Genomic DNA, 24,841 nt, shown 5'->3' with positions numbered 1-24,841 from the left:
TGGGGGAAGACAGGACATGTGATCTAGGTTAAGCCCATCCCAACAACCGCCTGGCCAGTGATTGGTTGGGGAGAGGGCAGGTGACACAGGCTGGTCCAATCACAGTGAAGCTCAGGGCTTTCCTGAGACTTCCGGGACCAGGAAGCGTGGGTATGGCTGTGGGGCCTGGAACTGCTACACCAGCCTGACCATGAGCAGAGAGACCAGAATCTTAGAGAAACAGAGCCAAGGTTCCGACAACCTGGAAACCTCTAGGCCAAAGTGCACCTGTGGCCTGCCCTAGCTGGACTTCCCAGCTGCAGGAGCCAGTGAGCATCCTTTTTGGATGAGCCAGGATTAGTTGAATTTCCTATGACGTGGAACCATACACATCCTCACGGATACATTAACTTTCAAAGTCTGTTTCTTCTGCTTCCTAGCTATGCTGCAAGTCACTAAACGGCTCAGTGCCTCAGTTTCCCCAACTGAAAAGTAGAGATAATACCTACTTCATAGGGCTATTAAAATTAATGAGATACTTGATGTAAAGCACCACTTAGCAGTCTCTAGCACATGATGTTACCTCACCTACCTATCCTTGAATGATGACTGTGAGAGATTCTATTCCGTCCTCAAGCAGCACCCACCTCTCTACTACTTAGCAATGGTGTAAGGACTGCAGGGACTTTTTCCTTTAAGTAACCTAGTTATAGAATCTGTTGACAGTAAGAATGAAAACCTTTGTGGTGGAGGACAGAGAAATAAAAAGTGACTAAAGCCACAGTGGCTTTTACCAACCGGCTTAAAAAATACTTTTTTTTTTTTTTTGCTGTATCTTTCTTTTTTTTTTAAACATCTTTATTGGAGCATAATTGCTTTACAGTGTTGTGTTAGTTTCTGCTTTATAACAAAGTGAATCAGCTATATGCATATGTATATCCCCATATCCCCTCCCTCTTGCATCTCCCTCCCACCCTCCTTATCCCACCCCTCTAGGTGGTAGCAAAGCACCGAGCTGATCTCCCTGTGCTATGCGGCTGCTTCCCACTAGCTATCTATTTTACATTTGGTAGTGTATATATGTCAGTGCTACTCTCTCACTTCGTCCCAGCTTACCCTTCCCCCTCCCCGTGTCCTCAAGTCCATTCTCTACGTCTGCATCTTTATTTCTGTCCTGCCCCTAGGTTCATCAAAACCATTTTTTTTAAGATTCCATATATATGTGTTAGCATACGGTATTTGTTTTTCTCTTCTTTTTTTTTTTTAAATAAATTTATATATTTATTTATATTTTTTATTTTTGGCTGTGTTGGGTCTTCGTTGCTGCGCGAGGGCTTTCTCTAGTTGCGGTGAGCGGGGGCTGCTCTTTATTGTGGTGCGCGGGCTTCTCATTGTGGTGGCTTCTCTTGTTGAGGAGCAGGGGCTCTAGGTGCATGGGCTTCAGTAGTTGTGGCTCACAGGCTCTAGAGTGCAGGCTCTGCAGCTGTGGCGCAAGGGCTTAGTTGCTCCGTGGCATGTGGGATCTTCCCGGACCAGGGCTCGAACCCGTGTTCCCTGCATTGGCAGGCGGATTCTTAACCACTGTGCCACCAGGGAAATCCTGTTTTTCTCTTTCTGACTTACTTCACTCTGTATGACAGATTCTAGGTCCATCCACCTCACTACAAATAACTCAATTTCGTTTCTTTTTATGGCTGAGTAATATTCCATTGTATATATGTGCCACATCTTCTTTATCCATTCATCTGTCGATGGACACTTAGGTTGCTTCCATGTCCTGGCTATTGTAAACAGTGCTACAATGAACATTGTGGTACATGACTCTCTTTTTTTTTTTTTTTTCATACAGCAGGTTCTTATTAGTCATCAATTTTATACACATCAGTGTATACATGTCAATCCCAATCGCCCAATTCAGCACACCACCATCCCCACCCCACCGCAGTTTTCCCCCCTTGGTGTCCATACGTTTGTTCTCTACATCTGTGTCTCAACTTCTGCCCTGCAAACCGGTTCATCTGTAGCATTTTTCTAGGTTCCACATACATGCGTTAATATACGATATTTGTTTTTCTCTTTCTGACTTACTTCACTCTGTAGGACAGTCTCTAGATCCATCCACGTCTCAACAAATGACTCAATTTCATTCCTTTTTATGGCTGAGTAATATTTCATTGTATATATGTACCACATCTTCTTTATCCATTCATCTGTCGATGGGCATTTAGGTTGCTTCCATGACCTGGCTATTGTAAATAGTGCTGCAATGAACATTGGGGTGTATGTGTCTTTTTGAATTATGGTTTTCTCTGGGTATATGCCCAGTAGTGGGACTGCTGCATCATATGGTAATTCTATTTTTAGTTTTTTAAAGAACCTCCATACTGTTCTCCATAGTGGCTGTATCAATTTACATTCCCACCAACAGTGCAAGAGGGTTCCCTTTTCTCCACACCCTCTCCAGCATTTGTTGTTTGTAGATTTCTGATGATGCCCATTCTAACTGGTGTGAGGTGATACCACACTGTAGTTTTGATTTGCATTTCTCTAATGATTAGTGATGTTGGCTCGCGGGCTCTAGAGCGCAGGCTTAGTAGTTGTGGCGCACAGGCTTAGTTGCTCCATGGCATGTGGGATCTTCCTGGACCAGGGCTCGAACCCATATCCCCTGCATTGGCAGGCAGATTCTTAACCACTGTGCCACCACGGAAGCCCCATGACTGATGTTTAGAACTTGAGATTTTGCCCTCAGTTCAGTAGATGCAATCATTTCTATCTCTTTTTTAAAATATTTGTATATACTGCAAAATGATCACCACAATAATTCTAGTTACCATCTAGTTACCATACATAGAGACTAATTTTTTTTCTTATGAAAACTTTAAGATCTACTCTCTTAGCAACTTTCAAATATGCAACACACTATCATTAACCACAGTCACCATGCTATACATTACATCCCCATGACTTTTTTATAACTGGAAGTGTAACTTTTGATCCTCTTCACCCATTTTGCCCACCCCCCAACCTCTGCCTCTGGCAACTATCAATCTGTTCTCTGCATCTATGAATTTGTTTTTTTATGTGTGTGTGTGTGTGTGTGTGTGTGTGTTTTCTTTTAAGATTCCACATATAAGTGAGATCAGATGGTGTTTGTCTTTCTCTGACTTATTTCACTTAGCATAATGCCCTCGAGGTTCATCCATGTTGTTGAAAATGTCAAGAATTCTTTTTTTATCGCTGAATATGTAATATACATATGTTACATTTTCTTTATCTACTCATCCATTAATGGACATTTAGGTTGTTTCTTTATCTTAGCTATTGTAAATAATGCTGCAGTGTACATCGGGTGTATATACCTTTTCTGAGTTATTGTTTTTGTTTTCTTCAGATAAATACCCAGAAGTGGAATTGCTGGATGATAGTTCTATTTTTAATTTTTTTAGGAAACTTCATACTGTTTTCTATAGTGGCTGTACCAATTTACATTTCCAGCAACAGTACACAAGGGTTCCCTGTTCTCCACATCCTCACCAATACTTGTTATTTCTTGTTTTTTTTTGGATAATAGACATTCTGACAGTTGTGAGGTGATAGCTCATTGTGGTTTTGATTTGCATTTCTGATTAGTGATGTCAAGCATGTTTTCATGTACATGTTGGCCATCTGTATGTCTTCTTTGGAAAAATGTCCATTCAAATCCTCTGCCCATTGTTTGGGGTTTTTTGCTTTTGAGTTGTATGAGTTCTTTATATATTTTGGATATTAATCCCTTATCAGATATATAATTTGCAAACATTTTCTCCTATTTGGCAGGTTGCCTTTCCATTTTGTTGACAGTTTCCTTTGCTGTGCAGAAACTTATCAGTTTGATGTATTCCCACTTGTTCATTTTTGCTTTCGTTGCCTTTGAATGGTACACTTTTAAATGTGTCATTTGCTATATGTCAGTTATACCCTCAATAAAGTAGTTTTTTAAAAGTTAAACATTTCTGAGCTCTTATGTTCAGCTGCCTGGGACACCAAGACCACAGCTCCCCTAGATAGGAACCACCAAATCACAAAATGGAGGAGCTTGATTTTGGCCATAATGCAAAGGTGTTCTTAGAAAGCAACAATCTCATAAAATTCATTCTACTGTCAAACCATCCCTAACTCTGGACTTTCCCCCCAATTTAAAGGACAATGCAAACATTCCAGCAATCCCTTGAGATATCTCCTTGAGAAATATCTCCTCCACTTAGACAAAAAGCCATTGACTAGAAGCTCCCAGAGGCAAATGTTAGAAGTTCTCTCTGCCTTTGAGAAACCTAAGCCTGCCCTGTTCACAAACAATAGAGGGGCCTTACATTCTAAGGTTATTAACTCAGGAGTTTCAACACACACTTGGGGAGTGGGAGGGAGAAATCCTGCTAAGTGTAAATATCTTTTGTTTTAATATCATCCTGACTTCTTGAGGATGTTCTGTTTTCTTTTTAACAAGCTGGGCCCAAACAAACAAAATAAAACTAGGGTACCTTTTAACTTCCCTTGTCCAATTTCAATAATGCACTGTACTAGCACTGAGTATAAAAGGGAAATATTTCACACACACACACACACACACACACACACACACAATGGGAGAAGCATAATGCAATACAACCACCATGCAACTGATGAAATAAAATGTTACAAAGAGTTAAAAGCCCCTGCACACCCCTTCATGTCTGCACACCCTTCATCCCTACCCTAGGCAACCACTATCCAGAGTGGTAATGATCATTCCCATGAGCATAGCTGTATTTCTATTACCTATGGAAAACTTTATGGAAACAGTATCACAGAGTATCTGTCTTTCTGCAATTTGCTTTTCCTTCTGGACACTGTGAAACTGATCCAAGGTGATATGCTTGGAGATGCTGCTGATGCCTGCATCTATCTATCCCCTTGGCCCATGTCTGATTTCAGCCACAGATACGGTGGGCAGTTCTGTGCCAGCTCAAATCTCCTCCCCAGGACCAGCTACCTATGCAAGCACACGCCTTTTCTTTTCCCTTTTTGCCCCCAACCCCACCCCCCCAGAGCTGGCATGCAATGGGCACCCCGCCTGGAAGTTTGAAGGAGTTCATGTCTCCATCATGAATGAGATGGAGAGAAGAGGAGCTGGTGGGTCTCCAGCTTCCTGTCCTTCTCCAGGTGAGCAATTCTAGAGGCATTCTGTACACTTCTCAGGAGGTTCCAGCAGAACTGGGCTCCTGCCGCCCACAGCAGTGACCTTGATAATTCACCTTAATATTGGTTTCTACTCCTCTGTCTCACACACCGTCCCTCCTTCCTACTTCCTGGGATCACCCCACCCCAAAAAGGCACCTCTACTTGGGTGCCTTGTATCCAGACCATTCTCAGGAGAACCCAAACTAAGCAGAGTTCTAGTTTATTTTTATTGCTTTGTATTCCATGTTTATTGACATAATTTCTTTTCAAAGGATATGCCCTTTATGATGGAGTGTTATAAGAAATCAAGTTTTTAAGTGATACTTGATTGCAAAGAAATTATCATCAAATGATGAAATACAAAACTACATCCAGTCTGGCTCCTAAGCTATTTATAATGTGTTATATACATACTTGTAGAGAAAAACCGGAAGGTAATGTTAACAATTCCTTGTTACCTATGGACAGTGAAATTATAAGCTTTTTTTCCTCTTTTACTATTTTTATGCATTTTCCCATTTCTATGCAAAAACATATATTACTCTTAACTAGGAAAAAACAACAAATGCTTCACAAATTACTTCTATTTTACAAATGATACACAATCAGCTGGATTCCTACAATAAATCAGCATGGAGGAGGAGGTCTTGTAGAAGCAGGAAGGCGTACCAAAGGTATCTGGGAGGGAGAAGAGGGTGTGGGCATGGTCCCTGGGTATAAAACAAAGGGGCTGGGAGAGGTAGAGAGATGGAGAAAGAAGCCTATGGAATAAGACATACATCTTCGCCATCACACTCCTCCTTTCCCCCAAGCAGATCCAACCCCTTTTCTGATATCACCCACTACAACAGGCCCACCCAGCATCCAGCCCCCTTTGCCCTTCCTAGAAGAGTTCTGATAGGAGTCTGGATCTACCCCTCCCAACAGGACCTATGCACCTTCAAGAAGTGACTCTACCCTCAACTCTAGAAAAAGCCTCATGGTCTGAGGGCAATCAATCCCCCGTGCCAGATACTGGTTCAAAAGTAGCCATGTGATCTAACTTGGGCCTATGAGACATAAGTAGGATCTGTTGCCAGCTTCTGGGAACTGTCTCTCAGCCTCACAGGAAGAAGTCTCTGCTAATCTCTGCTATGGGAAACCACAAGGGGAATCAGCCTTAGGATCCTTTTTTTTTTTAATGTTTTGGCCGTGAGGCATGTGGGGATCTTAGTTCCACGACCAGGGATCAAACCTGCATCCCCCCCCACCACATTGGAAGCGTGGAGTCTTAACCACTGGACTGCCAGGGAAGTCCCAGCCTTAGGATCAATGAAACCACGAGAGCAGAAACCCAAAGAACCTAGGTCCTTGGGACTTCCCTCGTAGTCCAGGGGTTAAGAATCCGCCTTCCAGTGCAGGGGACGTGGGTTTGATCCCTGGTCGGGAAACTAAGATCCCATATGCTGTGGAGCAACTAAGCCCACACGCCGCAGCAGCTACTGAGCCCGCACACGCCACAACTAGAGAGAAGCCCGCGTACTGCAACGAAAAGATTCCGCATGCCACTACTAAGACCCAACGCAGCCAAATGAATAAATATTTAAAAAAAAAAAAAAAAAAAAAGAACCTAGGTCCTTGATGACGTCACTGAGTCACTGGATCTCACAAACCTATAACCCACACTGTCCAGGCTCACTGACATGAGTCAATCAATTTTGTTATAAGCGAGCCACTTCGGGGTCCCATTCCTTGCAGCTGAAAGGATTCTTACTGCCCCACTTCCCCCTTGAGGGCTCTTCTTGCTATCCATTTCATCCAGATTAGACCCATACACAATGTCTTAGGGTCATGACACCATTTGTCCCAAATCTAATGCCAATCAGCATGAACTAACCAAACCCCAAATCTGACATCTCCCTTCAACCTCACTCATCACCTGCCTAGAGTAGTAAAACCCTGACCTTTTCAATCAGAAAAGTAAGGGATTACCTGACAGCACTTCCCGAATATTTCCCATATGGCAAGTACTTTACAAAATTTAGCTCATTAAATCTTCACACTCTTGCAGGTAGAAACTATGATTATCCCCGGTTTACAGGTGAGAACACTGAGCACTTGTAAACCCAGAGAAATCATGTAACTCAATCCTACATCATGCACTAAATCCCAGATTCAACTCCAGAGCTGCCTGACTCCCAAGTCCTCACTCTTAAACACGACCTCCCTCCTCCCAGAAACCCAAGGGAGGCAGGTGGTGTCCTCGGCTAGCACATGGACAGAAAAATCAGACTCAGTCTCATACCCCACTACTTCAGAGAATCCATCCATTCCTGGAGACTAGCCTGAGGTAATTCAGAGATCCAATCTTGGTGTCCATCTTGCTTTGCAGAAACTACAGGACAGGCTAATGGGGGGGGGGGGCGGTTTTGCAAAGAGTATAACAGGCCATTTTGTTTTATCTTATCTACTTACAATTGACATGGGCTCCAAGGGAGCTCTAACTCAAACCAGGCTTTAGGGAGGTAAAATTGGTTATCATTACATAAAAGGTTAAGATCGATCATTATCTTAATACTATAAGAACAATGATACAATTTCAATATATTTAGTTTCTCTAGAATCATTCTGGACTGAAATAGGTTTATTGTTCATTCAAAAAACTCAAATTATAAAAAAATCATTTTCTTAACAACTCTTCCAAGTCCCAACCCCTCTATGCTCCTAGCCTCCAGCACAGCTCCTGGTGCACGGTAAAGGCTCCACAAGTATTTGTTGAACAAAGCATCTATACATTACTACTCTGAGCTACACTCTGTCAGAGTGCCTTTGCATCACAGAGAAAACTTTATTCCCCTTCCAATTCTTTCTCAACCCTTCAGAGTATGTCAAGGACAACGGCTCAGTGTGCTGGTAGGTTACTCTGAACGCCTCTCCATCTTTGGCTAATTTTCCTTTTAACGGAAAGAGTAGGCCTCGCACTGAGAACAGGCAACATCACCAGCTGGGATTTAATGACACTGTTTTGGGTTTATTTATGGTTACCTTCGATTTACCTAGTGACACTGCTTTTCCATTATGATAGTGACACCAAGTCTCCTTTTCAAATACATTTGTTTTAAAAATGAGTCAACTACAGGGTTGGGGACGGGGGTGGTGATGAGTGAAAATGAAATAGAGATACGGGACATGGCGAAAATAATAAAGGTGGTTCCTCTACAAATGACTGAATTTGGGGGAACACTGAAATGGGACAGATCTCCCATTTTACAGATGGGGAAACACGCTGAGAGGTAGGGCCTCTCCAAGGCCCCAGTGATGACAGAAGCAGGCCTGGGACTAAGATCCAGTGTCTAGGTCCCGCCATCTGCCTAGGACCCGAAATCCTGCCAAATCCAACTTGCTCTGGGCCGTTTCCAAGACCAGAAACTGGTCTCCAGAAGCAGAGCGGGTTAACTAACACTTGCTGATCTTATTGATAATGCCTGATGGTCAACTTTAATAGCTGGTGAAACAAAAGCCATTGCGTAATGGTTTAAATTTTTGCTCTGTCACGTGGAAACAGTACCCAGGCTGACTAATATCTTCCCAGTATTAAAACATGAAAATCTGCATTCGTCACTCACTCAGGTAAAACCCCCGCAAACTCTACCTTTGGGGAAGGTGCTGGGTGCTCCCTGCCCCCACGAAAGATGACCTAAAAATGACACTCCCCTCAAAGGCCGCAGTATTAGAAATATCGCCCAGCCAACGACACAGCAGGCAGCTTGTACTCAAGGGGCAACTGGGGGAAGCACGCAGTTACACAAGACACAGATCCCTTCAGCCTGTCTGGGCAAAGACCAGCGTATCCCTGACAAGAACAGAGAATGATGCCCGCCCCGCAACCTCCCACATCCTCCGGTCTCAGGAGCCACAGAATCTGCTGTTGCCAGCCACCTTCCCTCACCCCAACCCAGCAACCTTGATACAGGCTGGTGTGACCCCAGCAGCACAGTTTCCAAGCACTCCTGTAAAATTATTGTCGCCAGCTCCATGACAAGAGGTTAGACAGTGCTAGGTTTAAGACCACACCCAGGGCAGCACAAATCCTGGCAGGTGGTGCAGGCAGCCCCTCCATGATCCCAGATGTCAAAGGCCCAGGACTAGAAGAAAGAGAAGGCGGTGCCCAGGGCCAGGGCAGGAGGCTGGAGGAGTGGGGCTGGGGGCGGACGAGCAGCTGGGTTAACCTGCTTGGTCTCAGGCTGAAAGTGCCCAAGGCAGTCAGCACAGCCTCCCCTCCAGCATAGCTGCCCCCTCTTCATCCTCCTCCACTAAGGCCTGAAAAGGGTAAGTGGGAGGGGGTAGGGCTTCACAGTAAAAATGCAACGCTAACACCACCACAGCAGCAGCTGTCACTGACTAAGGGCTAGAGATGCATGTTCTCTTTATACCGGAGAACTCACTAAAGCAGAGCACTCTCTTATCACAGTTTGCACACGAAAGATGGGCTCCTAGAGACAGAACAGGAAGCTGGGGTCAGACGGCTCTCAAGGGGCAGAGCCAAGACTCAGACCCACGAGCAAGCACATCACCTGGACCCCGGACGGCGTTACAGCCACTTCCGCGAGAGCAACACCAGGAGAGAAAAAAACGGGAGCAAACAACATGCTAAGAGACAAAAAGGAAGGATTAAAGAAAGAAAGGCGGGCAAATGAGCTAGCTAAAAAAGCTCCATTAAGCCAAATAGGAAGAAAGGGAAAGTGGGGGAAGATGTCAAGAATAGTTGGCACCTGTTTTCTATCCTTAAAGGAAGCTTGGCCGGAAGACCAGGCAATGCCACTGGCCCATGGCTCCTGCCCTCAAAAACTGAGGCCACTTCCTCGTCTAAAAACAGCCTATTAGGTATGAGGTATCTTTGACCAATTTCTGAGTGTATTCCCACCCACCTACCCCTTATAAAACAATTAGGCCATGTCTTCCTCCAGTCAGAAGGGGCCACCAGAGGCCCAGGAATTAGGAGGAGAGGGAGGAGGGAAGAAGGCAATAACCACCATTTATGGGGCCCTTACTGTCCGCCAAGGGCTGCATCAAATGCTTTACAGGGAATGTATCATTTATCTTCAATAATACCAAGAGGGCTTCCCTCGTGGCGCAGCGGTTGAGAGTCTGCCTGCCAATGCAGGGGACACGGGTTCGAGCCCTGGTCTGGGAGGATCCCACATGCCGCGGAGCGACTGGGCCCGTGAGCCACAACTACTGAGCCTGCGTGTCTGGAGCCTGTGCTCTGCAACAAGAGAGGCCGCGGCAGTGAGGGGCCTGCGCACCGCGATGAAGAGTGGCCCCCGCTCGCCACAACTAGAGAAAGCCCTCGCACAGAAACGAAGACCCAACACAGCCAAAAAATATATATATATATAAATAATACCAAGAGTGGGGTACTAATATAGCTTGGGGCTTAGAACCTCAGAGAGGTCAAGCATCTTGCCCCAAGTCTCCCAGTTATTAAGCAGCAGGGTCTAATGGACCCATACTCTTAAGCACCCTCAGGAAATGGCTCAATCTGTACTAAAAGTGGTTTACATTCTACCTCCTTTGCCTCAAAGGAGACCAAGACGGGATGATTCCCTGGGCCTGGTGTCCTGAGGGCTGTTGAGAAAAGTGATGTCTCCAAAAAACCAATGCAGACCTCAGGGCTGCAGATAATTTTCAGACATCTAAAAGTTCCCAGGCAGACAAGGATGAACCAAGTTGCCCAACTGCATTGTTATGGCGCATATTTGAGACATATTTAAACAGCTAATGGAGCCGAACAACTAAAAGGTAAAAGACTTTCTGTGCTTGGCTAATCATGAGACAAGGTCACAATGTATCCAAAGATAATAACTATTATTAAGAGACCCTGGCAGTCCCAATAAAAGTTGGTCCTAAAAGCTTTTAAGAGACAGAAGTGGCTGGCACACCCCCACTCCGTGGTTGACCAAAACATATTTCTAGAGGAAGGGAGATTTGCAAACCATGATGAGCCTCAACCAAGACCTCCAATTTTAATGCTGGCCACAGCTCAGCAATAACTCAAGGATGAATCTTATTACAACCATCCGTATGACCAAAATGATTTCACAAAACGTTTCCAGTCCACAGCCTCTTTTTTTCCTGAGAAAATGCATCTCCCTCTTCCCCATTCTGACCAAAAGGCCACTGAAAGCAAAACTCCCTAAAAACAGAAAAAGACTGGTTAAGATTTTTCACAAATGATGTTTTTTCTTTATATTTCTCTATGTTCTTGCAATTTTTGTTTGTTTGTTTTTACAAAGAACTACAAATGCAACTGTTCAATATTTTAAAACTTGTTAGAAGCTAATTTCGAAGACGTGCTGAGCTGATGGCTTTCCCTTGGGGACTGAAATCTCAGGTGAGGGTCTGAGTCATAGTCTGCCACATACTCACTGGCTGATCTGGGTGTGCCTCAGTTTCCTTGTCTGTATAATGGGGGTTACCACAATAACTACCGCTCCGGGTTGCGATGAGGTTTCATTTAGCTATTACTGAGAAACATTTATCCCAATGCCTGGTACTGTAAGTGCTTGATATATATTCACTATTATTATTATTATTTTTTTAATTTATTTATTTTTGGCTGTGTTGGGTCTTCGTTTCTGTGCAAGGGCTTTCTCTAGTTGTGGCAAGCGGGGGCCACTCTTCATCGCGGTGCGCGGACCTCTCACTATCGCGGCCTCTCTTGTTGCGGAGCACAGGCTCCAGACGCGCAGGCTCAGTAGCTGTGGCTCACGGGCCCAGTTGCTCCGAGGCATGTGGGATCTTCCCAGACCAGGGCTCGAACCCGTGTCCCCTGCATTGGCAGGCAGATTCTCAACCACTGCGCCACCAGGGAAGCCCCTATTCACTATTATTGACAAAACTATTACTATGATCATAGTGACTCTCAGGGGCTTCCTTTTATATTCATATTTCTGAGCCTCACGTCAACCCAGAAAAGGCCTTGTTCTCTATCAGCTGACGTAAATCATAGATGTTCTAAGTCAAGAATGACTATGAAGTGCTGAGTTCTTTAAATTCAGCATCACTGTCCCAAAAAACGAGGTGTTCTACTGGGACCCCAGACCCAGTTGTCCACTTCACATAATTCCCATTTCTTTATAAGCTGCAAAGGACTATGATTTTGCATTTTTTGAAAGCAAATATATTGCAAACAAGTCAAAGTACCAGCCTTATTCTTCAAACCATCTATGCTAGAGGCTGTTTATTTATTTGATAAATTATTTATTATATTTCTACTAAGAGCCAAGCTCAGAGCCCCAGAGGTAAACAAGAGATACAGCGCCTGCCCTTGGAGCAGTCGTGACCCAGTGGGAGAACAACACAGGCAAGTCAGGAGATCAATACAGCTTAGTAAACCATGAAATGGAATGGCACTGGGGGAGCGGGGAGCTGTGGGTGTCCAGGAGAGGGTCTCACGCCCTCCAACCTCGGGTGTGACTCCCCATGCCTGTCAAACAAAAGTGCCAAGAAAAAGGGACAATTATGGTAAGAGATGCGTGCCCCACAGGAAACGTAATATGACACCTAGATCATTTCCTGTAAAGGACTCCCCAGCAGGAGAGGCATTCCCCAGGTGCCAGCTTGCCTCTTTTAGTGGAGATGAGAAATGTGACAAGCCATTGCCCAGGTGCTTGCAGGCCAGGATCCACCAAGGCTCCTTCTCCCAGAACACTTTCTGGGTTCTGCCCCCGGATGGCTTGGGAGCTGCAATGAGGGGCCCCCGGTCCCACAGGCAGCATACCCTCGGCCTTCCAGCCTCTGCCTCTTCTGACAAGGAATCTTATAAACAGAACCCAGAACTCTGTTCAATTAACAGAACTGCCAAGTCACAAAGGCCTTGTAGGGTCTGAGCCCCAAGGCCTCAGCACCTGAGGTTCCCTAGGACGGCAGGGCCTGGTCCGCCACCTCTGGCCTGCTTTACCCCACCAAGGGAACAATAGCTTTGTTCTTGAGCAAGAAGCACCAGGCTGAGCCATGCTCCCAGCAGGCTGTAGAATGCCAAATAATTCTTGTTTCCCCGGAATATCTGATAAATCACTTCAGGGAGGTGCACACAAGCAGTGCAGTACCAGCATGATAAGAACTTGATTATTTTCTTGGGGGTTGCAGGAGAGATGGAGGAATCTGATGCTAGCCACTGAGAATCCTTTCATCCCCCAGGCTACGTGGGAGGCCTGCCGCTGCCTGGGTCACAAGCAGCACGAGGCAGAAAGCAACACCACTCCTGTTTGTCAGAGGAAAGCTGACTGCTGCCTGCCTCTTCTAATCTGAAAATCTTAATTTATGGGACGCAGCGAATTTACACAGTCCCTGCCACAATCCCCACCCATTTCCCTGTAGCTCGAAAGCCAAAATTCCACAGTGTTCCAAATAATCCAACCTCTTTGGTTGCCTTTATATCTGAACGGAAATTCCAGAAAAGTTGTCTGGCATGGCAAAAGCTGACCAGCCTTATGAAAATACCCAGAAAGGTGACCCATTTAGTCAAAAGAGCTTTCAGATCTCCATGAGAAAAGGAATTCATGCCAGCATAAAGGGCCTTCAGAGACGGAGAACAGGAGTGTTGTGTTAACGCCCAGACCTTTCAACAAGCCAGCCCTGCAATTTCTGGGGAGGCTGAGCACCGAGACGGCCGGCCAGACCAGCTTGCTCTCTCAGGAGCTGCGCTGCAGGAGAAGCCCTTGGGGATACAAGTGCAGCCCTGAAGCACACAGCTCGGTGCCGCGGTGCACGGCAAGGGGCCTGCCCACAAGTCTCCCTGAACGTGAGTGGGAGCCACTGGCTTGGATTGGAAGCGGGCAGCCATTTGTAACCGGGCTGCCAGACTGATAAAGGTCGAGTGCCAGCCGGGAAAGAAAGCTTCTACTCAGCAGCCAGCACAACCCAACATACCCTCCTGCCGGTTAATGTTTACAGGTAGCAGAAGGAAACGATCTGGGGTGAGGTCACTGCTGACAGAGCATAGCTGTGCCAATGTCGACTGTCACCAAGGATCTCCCAGCATAGCCGGACCTCAACAAACTCCACCCATCCACCCCCATAAGTGGTGGGCACTGCAAACCCACAGGACTGCAGCCAGGAGGCACCTCCTCCTCACCTCTGGCTTCCAGGCCTCACAGAGAAAGCCCTGCCTGGCTCCCCAAAGCAGACCTTCAGCTGGTCCCTGCTGTCCAAACCTGCAGTGAAATCACTGCCCCTGGAAACCAAACAAAGGCAGGGAAAGAACAAGAGAGCTGTCTCCAGAACTGGAAAGAAGACCCCCATTTAAGCTCTATGGTACCGGAAAAAAGTGAAGCAAATCGGCCCCCAAAAGTTTTGTTTTGTAGAAGGAAATTTCAATTTCACATTAATCAAGTTCAAATGATTAGTTTCAAGCAAAATAAAAATGAACAGGACTAAAGCAGTAGAAAATCTCTCACTACAATGTATCTATTTTACTTCACAAGTGTGGAACCCAACTTTAACATTAAAAAAAAAAATTTAAAAAAACACTGTACAGTTTAATGCAGGCAAGCATCATGCCTGGCATGTGAAGTGAGGCATATTTGAGCCTCAGTTTTCTCACGTATAAAATGGAAATAGATACAAAGCCACTCACTTTGCAGGGTTCATAATAAGGATTAGAAGTAATAAAGGTATGGCACTCAGGACAATGCTTAGCACACAGTAGGCATGGGGAAACGCTAGATACTACTGAATATGTTAGAGGATGCGTGTGCACACACTGACATTTGGTACACAAATGGCATCATCGTGTGCATTCTTGGTACCAAGAATAGCCAAGGAATATGCAGAGAAGCACAGGTGTCCTCCTTGCCAAGCTGTCCACCTGTGCCAGGTTTTGATGATGGGGGAAAGGAGGAAGTCAACACTGGCAAAATAAACTCTCTTCCTAGAACATGGACTCAATTTACTCAAAAGTAGCTAGGCACCTTATAAATTCCAGGCCACTTTCCAAGCCCAAAAAGAAGAAAGTACTGCTGTTTACCATCCAATAACCTGAGTTAATTTGGTGATTATCAAACATGTTTAATGAAGAACTAGATTTACAACAGTAATGTAAAATGGCTTCTAGTAGAATATCATGAAAGGCAATTTTAATCTTTTGTAAGAGCAGGAAATAGCACGCATTTAGATGGAAATGGCTCATTCCATTGGATTTATTCATTTGGTTCAACTTGTTGGGGGAAGGGGTTATAATTTTAGATCTACCACTTTAACAGGGGACAATTAAAGATGAAACCTAAATGCAGAATAATAACAATATGGAAAAAAAGAAAAAGAAAATGTAGACATGCAGGTCCTCATGGGGCCTCCAAATAGAGTATATGTACCCCAAGGGTGCACAAGATAATCCAGTGGAGCACAGGAAAAACTTCTGTTTGGACTTGTTATCTAAAAAGAAACTAAGCTCTACTACAGTAACACTTAATATACAGACTGACAGGTGGCATATGTATACAACTTATAAACGTACATATATGCGGACAGGGCTCAATTTTTTTTCTGACAGGAGTGACTTGAGCAACAGTGGAGAGATCCCCAGGTTAGATGATCCATTTCAGCTGGGTTCACCTATCTTACCCCAAGCCCCCTCAAGGAAGATGCTTGATTGGCAGCCTCCAGCCTCAAAAGGCCCTTTGTGAGTCAGCCCCTGCCTACCTCTCCACCACTCCTCCAACCTCCACCTGACACACTCTTCTACTCCTGTGCTCGCCTAATTGTCTGCTCACCTGCCTTATTCTAGTCAAGCTTTAGGTCTCAGCTTAACAGCCCCTTCCTCCAGGAAGCCCTCCAGACAGCCCAGTTCAGCCTGAGGGAAGGTGCTCTTCCTCCCCAGAGGGCTTGTCATCTCAATCCTTGCTACTCACAGGGTGGTCCACAAACAGCAACTAGGAGTTCCCTGGAAGAGCAGAATCCAGGCTTCACCCCTAATCTAGTGAATCAGACCGACATTTTTAACAGACCAACATTTTAAAGTTCCCAGATGATTCACGTGTGCCTGAAAGTTTGAGAAGGACACTCCCTGGTGACTTGTCTCTCCTCTGTGTTAAGCAGGGTGTAAGGCAACCGGGGACATGACTCGCATTATTCCTGTGGCCCTAGCACTGAGCCTGGCTCAGAGTTTATCTTTCGTAGTCTTGTTGAATGAGAAAAGGAAGAAAAAAAGAATCTTGGGGGGCACCTTCATTAGAGGTTCCAAGCTGGGGGAAGGGAATAGCTAACACACCATACGACAGTGGCAGGACTGGCCAGAGGATAGACGGAAGACAGAGTCCATTATACTAATAATGACAATGCCAGCATTATGCTATAACTTAACCAAATCAAATAGAATGCTCTCAGCAACGCTAAGATAGGAACTATTATTCTCCTCCATTTTACAGATGGGGAAACTGAGGGGCAGAAAGATTAATGCAGTGGACCTGAGTTGCACAGCTGTTAGGGGGCAGAGTGGGGATTAGAATCCTGGCACTCTAGCTTCAGCCTATACTAGCTTCGGGTATGTGCTGACCCGAAGGCTGCTTATAGAGAAAGCAGGATGACGAGGTACCCTGGCCACGCAGCCACTACAAGCAGGGCCCAAAGGTTCCGAACCTGAGCATCCGCTGCCCAAGGAGCAAGGCAGCCATCCTTAACTAACCCATGACACGGCCTCACAGCACAGAACGAGGACCCTCCTCCCCGGGTGGAGGGTGAAGGGGGAGTGCCCAGGAGACATAATTTGGCTCCAAATCAAAGCTCTCCTTGAGTACAGACTCTCCAAGAATGAAGGCAGCTGCTGACTGGCATGCTGGCCCCACCGGTGCTGAAGGAGCCTGCAGAGGCCCAACTGCCATCTGGAAATGATTTGGCCCAGAGACTCCTGAACGGGTGGGAGGCTGGAATGACCAGCCACTCCGAGCTCCCGTCCACCTCTCAGAAACAAAGCTGGCGTGAATGGGCCCCGGAGGCGGCCACAACATAACCAGGGGTCACCCCCTTCCAAAGAGGGGACAGCCTCTGGGCAGTCCATAACCCTATTACAGCGATAGGAATCAACATTAGCCAACCAAGCTGGTCTCCCCAGTGTGGTGCCGATCTTAAATGTCCTTTCAGCGTGCAAACCCTCCAGCGTGACTTTTGAGACTATTACTGGACAGCACCTTATTTATTTAACAAACACACAGCACCAACTATGTGCCATGAACTGTTCGGAGCACTTTAAAAAATATTAACTTGTTTAGTTTTTATAACAACCTTTTAAGGAGGTAGTTATTATCCCCATTTAAGTGATAAGGAAACCAGTGCACAGAAATTTCTTAATAGCTACTTAGCGGCATGTAGCATTTGAACCAAGAATCATAGCTCTTAACTAGCTCATACCACTGGGTTACTTTGTTGCAACTGGCCCAGAACTTGTTAATTCTGACAAAGCATGCTACTTTGCTACTTTTTAAGCATTCTCTGGATATGAACTACATTGCCTGAAAGACACAGTGGCATTTGCTAAGTAGTTAGAGGAAAGAGCAGAATTTAGGATTATTTGTGCATTATTTTGGTCAGGGTGGGACAAAAGGAAGGAAAACAGGGTGAGTGGTTGGGTGACCCACCACCCTGGAAACTCCGCCCAGTGACCCGAGGTCTTGGGAACATGCACCCCGCCCGTTCTGCGGTGCTGGCCTGGCACAGGTACCTTAAGCAAACATCAGGGTCGGACCACATCCTTTAAAAAGGAAAGAATTCCTTTTCGTAAAGGATCAAGCCAAAACACACCACCCAAACTTCTAGCCCGCCTTGATTGTCATTCTTGGGCTGGGAGACCCCTTCTTCTCCAAGTTGGCTGTGCTGCAGAAAGGCTTTTGGAAAAACAAATAAATAAACCTGCCAGCTCCTGGCAGACAACTAGAATTAAAATATGCTGAGGCCTCACTATGAACTGCCCAGGATATAAGAAAGAACTTTAACTTTGGGATGGAGCCTAGGATGGGCCCACCTTACAAGGAGTCACAAACGTGAACAGCCAGGGCTGTCTTTCAGGGAGTTCTAGGCAGAAAAGCCACGGCGCTCTGGCGACGTTTGACCACCTCATGTCACACAGCTGGCGCCTATACCCAACTCTAATGATTCCCACAATGAAATACTGTTGGGAGTTATCCAAAGTATACACAACCCTGTATTAGTTCAAAGATACCTTCCCAGATTATGGAAATGAAATGCTATCCTGTGAGTAGCAGGAAATCTCAAAAAAAACAGACCAAAAAAACCAGTGAAGACAAGGCGGCCATTCCCCCAGCAAATTCACCTCAACACAAGATGCAAGATGCAAACTGAGTCTGCGCACCTCCCGACACGACACTCACCTCACGGACCCTCATCACAGTTCAGAGGACTAAGCTTATTACTCACCTAAGGCCTTGCTTTGTTCGAGGCCAGATGCTCAACGTGTGGATGTCCAGCCACAACCCCAACACCCCAGACTTGCAAAAGTTGGTGTTAACATGAGCTTTCTGAGGGGGGAAACTGGTTGTATTTTACTCATTTCTGACACTGAAAGGTAGGTCAGTTCAGGCTCAATTTCAACAACTCCGCAGACCTGATTTACCAGCTGGGTGACCTCCACAAGGGACTTCACTCCTGTTTCCCCAACTTTAAATGGACGTAATAATACTAACAACCACCACAGTAATAACAACAAACATTTTCTAAGCACTTGGCCAGGACTGGGGCAAGCCCTTAACCCTCCCAGGGACTTGCTAAAAGCAGATCATCATATAGACAAGGAAACCAGAACTCAAGGATTCAGGGTGGTGATCAATGGGGTGGGTGAGCAACAGAACACGCTTAACACCGAGTGGGTGCCCCCAAATTGGAGCGCGTGTCACAGTCAGCACAATGTAACACAGCATAGGCAGTTAAAGCTTGAACTGAAGTCCACGCTGGATGTGAATTTTTTCTGAAGGGCCTTTACCCAGCATAGCCTCAGGAGCAGAGGGAAGAGGCCTCAGGCATTACCTGCTCAGGAGTTCTGGCACTTGGCAAGTTTCCCTCCAGCCTCCAGAGGCTGGAAAACCTGTTTGTTGTAAGGTCTTTCTGGAGAACAATTAGGCAGCCAATGACGGGAGTCATAAATGTGGCCACAACCTTTGACCCATGAATGTCACCCTGGAGAATATGATCCAAGAAATTATTTAAAAGGAAAAAATAAAATAAAACGATGTAAATTATCGTGGGAAGAGATCCACAGCAAGAAGCTGCCAAAAGTCCACAGGCCACAACCAGGGAAGGGGAGGCTAACCCTGGCATGTCAGGACGATGGAAGACGCTAGGGCCTGGGTGGGTTCAGGAATGAAGATCATGAGGATCAAGGAGGAAAATGTAAGGGACCAGAAAAAGTCTAGAATGAGACCCCCAGTTTTGGGGCACTGATGGGAAGACGCTAGGGCCTGGGTGGGTTCAGGAATGAAGATCATGAGGATCAAGGAGGAAAATGTAAGGGACCAGAAAAAGTCTAGAATGAGACCCCCAGTTTTGGGGCACTGATGGGAAGACGCTGGGGCCTGGGTGGGTTCAGGAATGAAGATCATGAGGATCAAGGAGGAAAATGTAAGGGACCAGAAAAAGTCTAGAATGAGGCCCCCAGTTTTGGGGCACTGATGGGAAGACGCTAGGGCTTGGGTGGGTTCAGGAATGAAGATCATGAGGATCAAGGAGGAAAATGTAAGGGACCAGAAAAGTCTAGAATGAGGCCCCCAGTTTTGGGGCACTGATGGGAAGACGCTAAGGCCTGGGTGGGTTCAGGAATGAAGATCATGAGGATCAAGGAGGAAAATGTAAGGGACCAGAAAAAGTCTAGAATGAGGCCCCCAGTTTTGGGGCACTGATGGGAAGACGCTAGGGCCTGGGTGGGTTCAGGAATGAAGATCATGAGGATCAAGGAGGAAAATGTAAGGGACCAGAAAAAGTCTAGAATGAGGCCCCCAGTTTTGGGGCACTGATGGGAAGACGCTAAGGCCTGGGTGGGTTCAGGAATGAAGATCATGAGGATCAAGGAGGAAAATGTAAGGGACCAGAAAAAGTCTAGAATGAGGCCCCCAGTTTTGGGGCACTGATGGGAAGACGCTAGGGCCTGGGTGGGTTCAGGAATGAAGATCATGAGGATCAAGGAGGAAAATGTAAGGGACCAGAAAAAGTCTAGAATGAGGCCCCCAGTTTTGGGGCACTGATGGGAAGACGCTAGGGCCTGGGTGGGTTCAGGAATGAAGATCATGAGGATCAAGGAGGAAAATGTAAGGGACCAGAAAAAGTCTAGAATGAGACCCCAGTTTTGGGGCACTGATGGGAAGCCATGCTGGAGGCAGCTGCAGCCTCTGTAAACAGTTGCCAAATTAGGCAGCCCAGGGTTTTCTGGTGCTGTGGTTTGGGTTTTGTCTGTTTTGTTTTGTGTTTTAAAGAGATTTCATGTCATGTTTGGATACTCCTGGTTTACTTTAAGTTTCTTTGTTCAGTTAATTAAATAAATACACAGTTTTAAAGCAAAGAAGAGATCCGAGTTGAGCCCAGTCAGCCCTTGAGATTCCTCCGAGGGAAAGCTGGTTTCTGCAAAGGGAAGAATTCCAACAGAAATCTGAGGTTCTCCTTCCCTCGTTACACGAGATGGGCCCACAAAAGAAGACGGCGTGCCGCACGGCTTCCCTCTGCAGAGAAGCTGCCCTCGATGGGGAGGCTGACAGGGCGGTGGCAGCTGCCTGGACCCAGGAAGCAGCCCCACCTGCCAGGACAGGTGTGGGGGAGGGCGGGGGAGAGAGGGAGGAGGCTCAGCCTAGAGGGAACCCGTTTTAGGCAGGAGAAAGTCCCAGCAGCCACACCCATGGCCCTTTCTTCCTGTCAGGGGGTCACTCTAAGGCCTGGTTTCCTCAGGAACAGACCTGAGACCCAGGCCTGGGCCAACTCCTCCCTGGCAAGAGGCTCACCTAGCAGAACACACACACACAATGTAGGTGCACACACATTCTCTGCACTTACATGCTCTGCACACACACTCTGCACACTCGCACACTACACACCCCCTGCCCCTCCCGTCACAGCCTCCACCCTCAGCAGCCTTGTGACCCTTCCTGAAGTCCTCAACCAGCCCAGGTCATAGTGGGACCTCACCCTCATTCTTCCTCCCCAGTTCCAGGGGGAGAGGAACCCGACACCAACTCCCTCCCTCCTCTCAGGAAGATCCTGGTGTGGGGAGGGCGGGGAGAGGAAGGCAAAGTCTCCTTTAATTGTCACACACTTCCTTCAATTCTCAGCTAGACCCTCGCTAGCTTGAGCAAGCCCATTAACCCTCTGGGCCTCCTTGTCTGTAAAATGGGTCTAATGACGCCCCAGCTCGCAGCATGTGTAAGGACCGAGGTAAGGCTGTTGGAAGCCTGTTAGAAGGCTGTTGGCACACGGCGCGCACTAGCTGGGACTCCCTACAAGGCGGCAGTTACTGTGACCACCACCATCTCTAAATTACACCTTCAGCGGGAACAGCGGGCTCAGCCGCTGCGCGGAGCCAGAGCTGAGCTGGGAGCAGAGGCAGCGAGGAAGACACACCCCCCCGAGGCTCCCCTTCCCACCGCGGGGCCCCCACCCCTTTCGGCGACGGCGAGGTCCCCATCTCCACCTGGCGGGAGGGCCCCAGGTTCAGAGAACAGTCCCTCCCCAGGCCTCCCTACCTGGCCTCCGAGCCAACGCCCATTCCGCGGCCGCCGAGCGCAGCGGCCTGGGCGCAGCTGGGCGAGCACTCCGGAGAGCGTCTGACTAAGGCCCCAGCCCCAGGGACGGCGGACCAGAGGTCTCCAGTCCCCCAGCTCCCGCAGGGGCACCCCAGGTGCAGAGAAATGCCACAGCCCCACCTCTCCCCGTGCGGCCCCAGCCCGAACCTTCAACCCACCGCCCCCCAGAGACGCACTGCCGGGACGCACGGCGCGGAACTCTCACACGACAGCAGCACCCCAGGGGATGGCTCCCAGGAGGGGGCCTAGGCTCCCTTTGTCCTCATCCCTCGGGGACGACGTCCCCCGGCCTCGGAGCCCACACTCAGCCCGCGGCTGCTGGGCGCCGTGGGGTCGCGCGACAGAGCTTCAGCCCCCGCGGGGGCGCACGCGCGGGGGCGCGAGGTGTACACCGCCGGCGCCTGGCCCGGCCAGGGCACTCACCGATGGACACGAGCTTGATGTTCTCACGGTCCAGGAACTCGAGCGCCACGGACACGTTCTCGAGCTGCATCTGGCGGAAGGTGGGCCGCTGGTGGTACTTGCGGTACATGTGCTTTTGGCTGAGCACCTCCAGCAGCGCGATGAGCCGCAGCCCGTCGCTCAGGTCGGTCTGCAGGTTCCCTATGCGTTTGTTCACGCACTTGAGGTGCTCGTTGCACCAACGCGTGAACGTGTTCTGCTGGATCTTCTTCCACGGCGCGTCCTCCGCCAGGTCCTTCTCGGTCACCGGCATACTGGCGGCGGAGAGAGCAATATGCACAGCGAGCTGCCGGGGACGGGCGTAGGGAGGCCCAAGGGCCGGGGAAGCGAAAAACCGAAGGGGAGCGGGAGCGGGAGCGGGGCTCGAACTCGCTGCTTCCGAAGCCGCGGCCGGGGCTGCTCTGCGCTCGCCTGCCCGTGGCCGCGCGAGGCGTCTGGCCCCGCGCCTGCGCATTGAGCCGACCCGCCCCTGAAGCCCCGCCCCGTCCCAACCCTCTGGCGGGAGTTCCCGGGCCACGCTCGCCCCCTGCCGCTCAAAACGGGCACTGCGTCCCACGAACTGCAAGGCGTCGCAGGACCCCGAGCTCTGTGCTCACAGCCTCCGCTAAAGGAAGCTAAGCGGGAGACCCGCAAGGAGAGGGTCACCCGGTCCCAGAGTGAGGGGATGTGCAGAGGTAGGAACCTGGACAGAATGGGCAGGGACGGCCGCCTGGGTCACAGGGGAGGGGTTGGCGGGGAGGGGTATTTCATCCACCTACAGGTTCAGTAAGGTTCAATAAGGGCTTTTATTGAGCTCCTGCTGTGTGCCAGGCTCTGTGTTAGGCACTGGGGACACCGTGAAGGAAATGGACATCTTACATTTCATCTTAACTAAACTCATATGAATTATAATATTCATAGCATTTATTGAGTGCCTACTGTATGCCAGCCTTCTTAGCGCCTCCCAACCAATGGTAAATAAGAAAAATTTATAACTTAACCTTGAGGAGTTCATAGACTAATAGAAGAGAAAAGTATAAATCAACTATCACAGACAGCTTAATGGTAGTGATAGAAATGAACAACAATTTGCCATGTATATTAGTTTCCTAATGCTGCTGTAACAAATTACCAAAACTTTGTCTTTAAAAATACCACACATTGTTGGCACTTCCCTGGTGGCACAGTGGTTAAGAATCCGCCTGCCAATGCAGGGGACACAGGTTCGAGCCCTGGTCCGGGAGGATCCCACGTGCTGCGGAGCAACTAAGCCCGTGTGCCACAACTACTGAACCCCTTGCACCTAGAGCCCATGCTCCACAACGGGAGAGGCCACCACGATGAGAGACCCGCAGAGAAAGCCCGTGCCCAGCAACGAAGACCCAACGCAGCCAAAAATAAATAAATAAACTTAAAAAAAAAAAAAAAATACATTATTATCTGTAGTTTAAAGTCCCTCACAGGTCTCACAGAGCTAAAATCAAAGCGTTGGCAGGATGCATTCCTTTCTGGAGGCTCTAGGGAAGAACCCATTTCTTTGCCTTTTCCAACTTCTAGAAGCTTCCCAAATTCCTTGGCTGAGGCCTATTCCTCCAACTTCAAAACCAGAAACATCAGGCGGAGTCTTTCTCATGCTGTCATCTCTCAGGTTCTCCACAGTCACATCTTCCTCTAATTCTTTCAAGGACCCAGCTGGGAAGAGGGGTTGGGCAGGATGAATACATATCAAGGGCTTCCAGCGCTAGGAGAAGTCAGCAGATTTGTGGTGACATTCTGTAACAGGTCATTTGTATACAAGGTGAAGTGCTTTCTTCAGACAGATTGCCTCACTGACTGGAAATGCTCAAAACCGCCTTGGGGGAAAGACGGTATTGCCTGGCCCTGGCCCATTGTTGGGATCAGTAACTATTTGAAGTCTCATTCCCCTCCTTAGTGGTTAAGTGAAGACATTTGCTGGAGGTCAGCGGGTAAGGACTAGACAAAGCTGGACTTGTACCTGGGTTTAACGCCCAAGTCTGTACTATGCCTAAAATCCCCCATGCTGTTCCCAGCCTGGGCCTTGCCTTTGTCCACACAATCTGAGCAGCAGATTCACTAGAGGCAGTTCAGGTAATCTTACTTACCCCATGCCCAAGGCTTCTGGTTCCTCATGCTTTCCTCCATCCAAAGGCATCCGTCAAAACTTATCAGCCAGCGTCTCACTCTGAAGGGGACCTCCTCCCTGCTAGGTGAGACTGGAGCTAATGTGATCAACTCAGCTCACTCGGCAGCTGATAATGTACTAAGGTTCTCCTTTCTTAGGAGATATTTCTGTTTTCACCAGGTCTTGACACATAATTAAATAAGTTCTGCATCTAAATATCCAGTCCACTTCACTCTGAGCTGAGACATCCCTGTCTTAGGATGAAGCTGGTGAATCTCTCCAGTCAATCAGAAGACACTTAAGAGCT

The 24,841-nt window shown here is 47.7% G+C and overlaps 1 protein-coding gene across 6 annotated transcripts in view; it reads right to left on the bottom strand.

Annotated features, from left to right (window-relative positions):
- Positions 1 to 23,124, bottom strand: part of FLNB (filamin B) — a 139,558-nt gene extending 116,434 nt beyond the window's left edge. For 3 of the 6 annotated variants that reach the window (XM_036870396.1, XM_036870397.1, XM_036870398.1), the window contains exon 1: positions 22,374 to 23,124. In XM_036870396.1, the coding sequence (XP_036726291.1) occupies positions 22,374 to 22,866 (493 nt within the window). In that variant the 5' untranslated portion in view covers positions 22,867 to 23,124. The remainder of the gene's footprint in view (positions 1 to 22,373) is intronic. The other 3 variants (XM_036870399.1, XM_036870400.1, XM_036870401.1) reach the window with 2 other exon arrangements.
- Positions 23,125 to 24,841: the final 1,717 nt, after the last annotated feature.

This window comes from Balaenoptera musculus, chromosome 11, assembly GCF_009873245.2.
Source record: "Balaenoptera musculus isolate JJ_BM4_2016_0621 chromosome 11, mBalMus1.pri.v3, whole genome shotgun sequence".
In the NCBI taxonomy this organism is placed as follows: Eukaryota; Metazoa; Chordata; class Mammalia; order Artiodactyla; family Balaenopteridae; genus Balaenoptera; species Balaenoptera musculus.
This window is presented reverse-complemented; position numbering and strand designations above follow the sequence as displayed.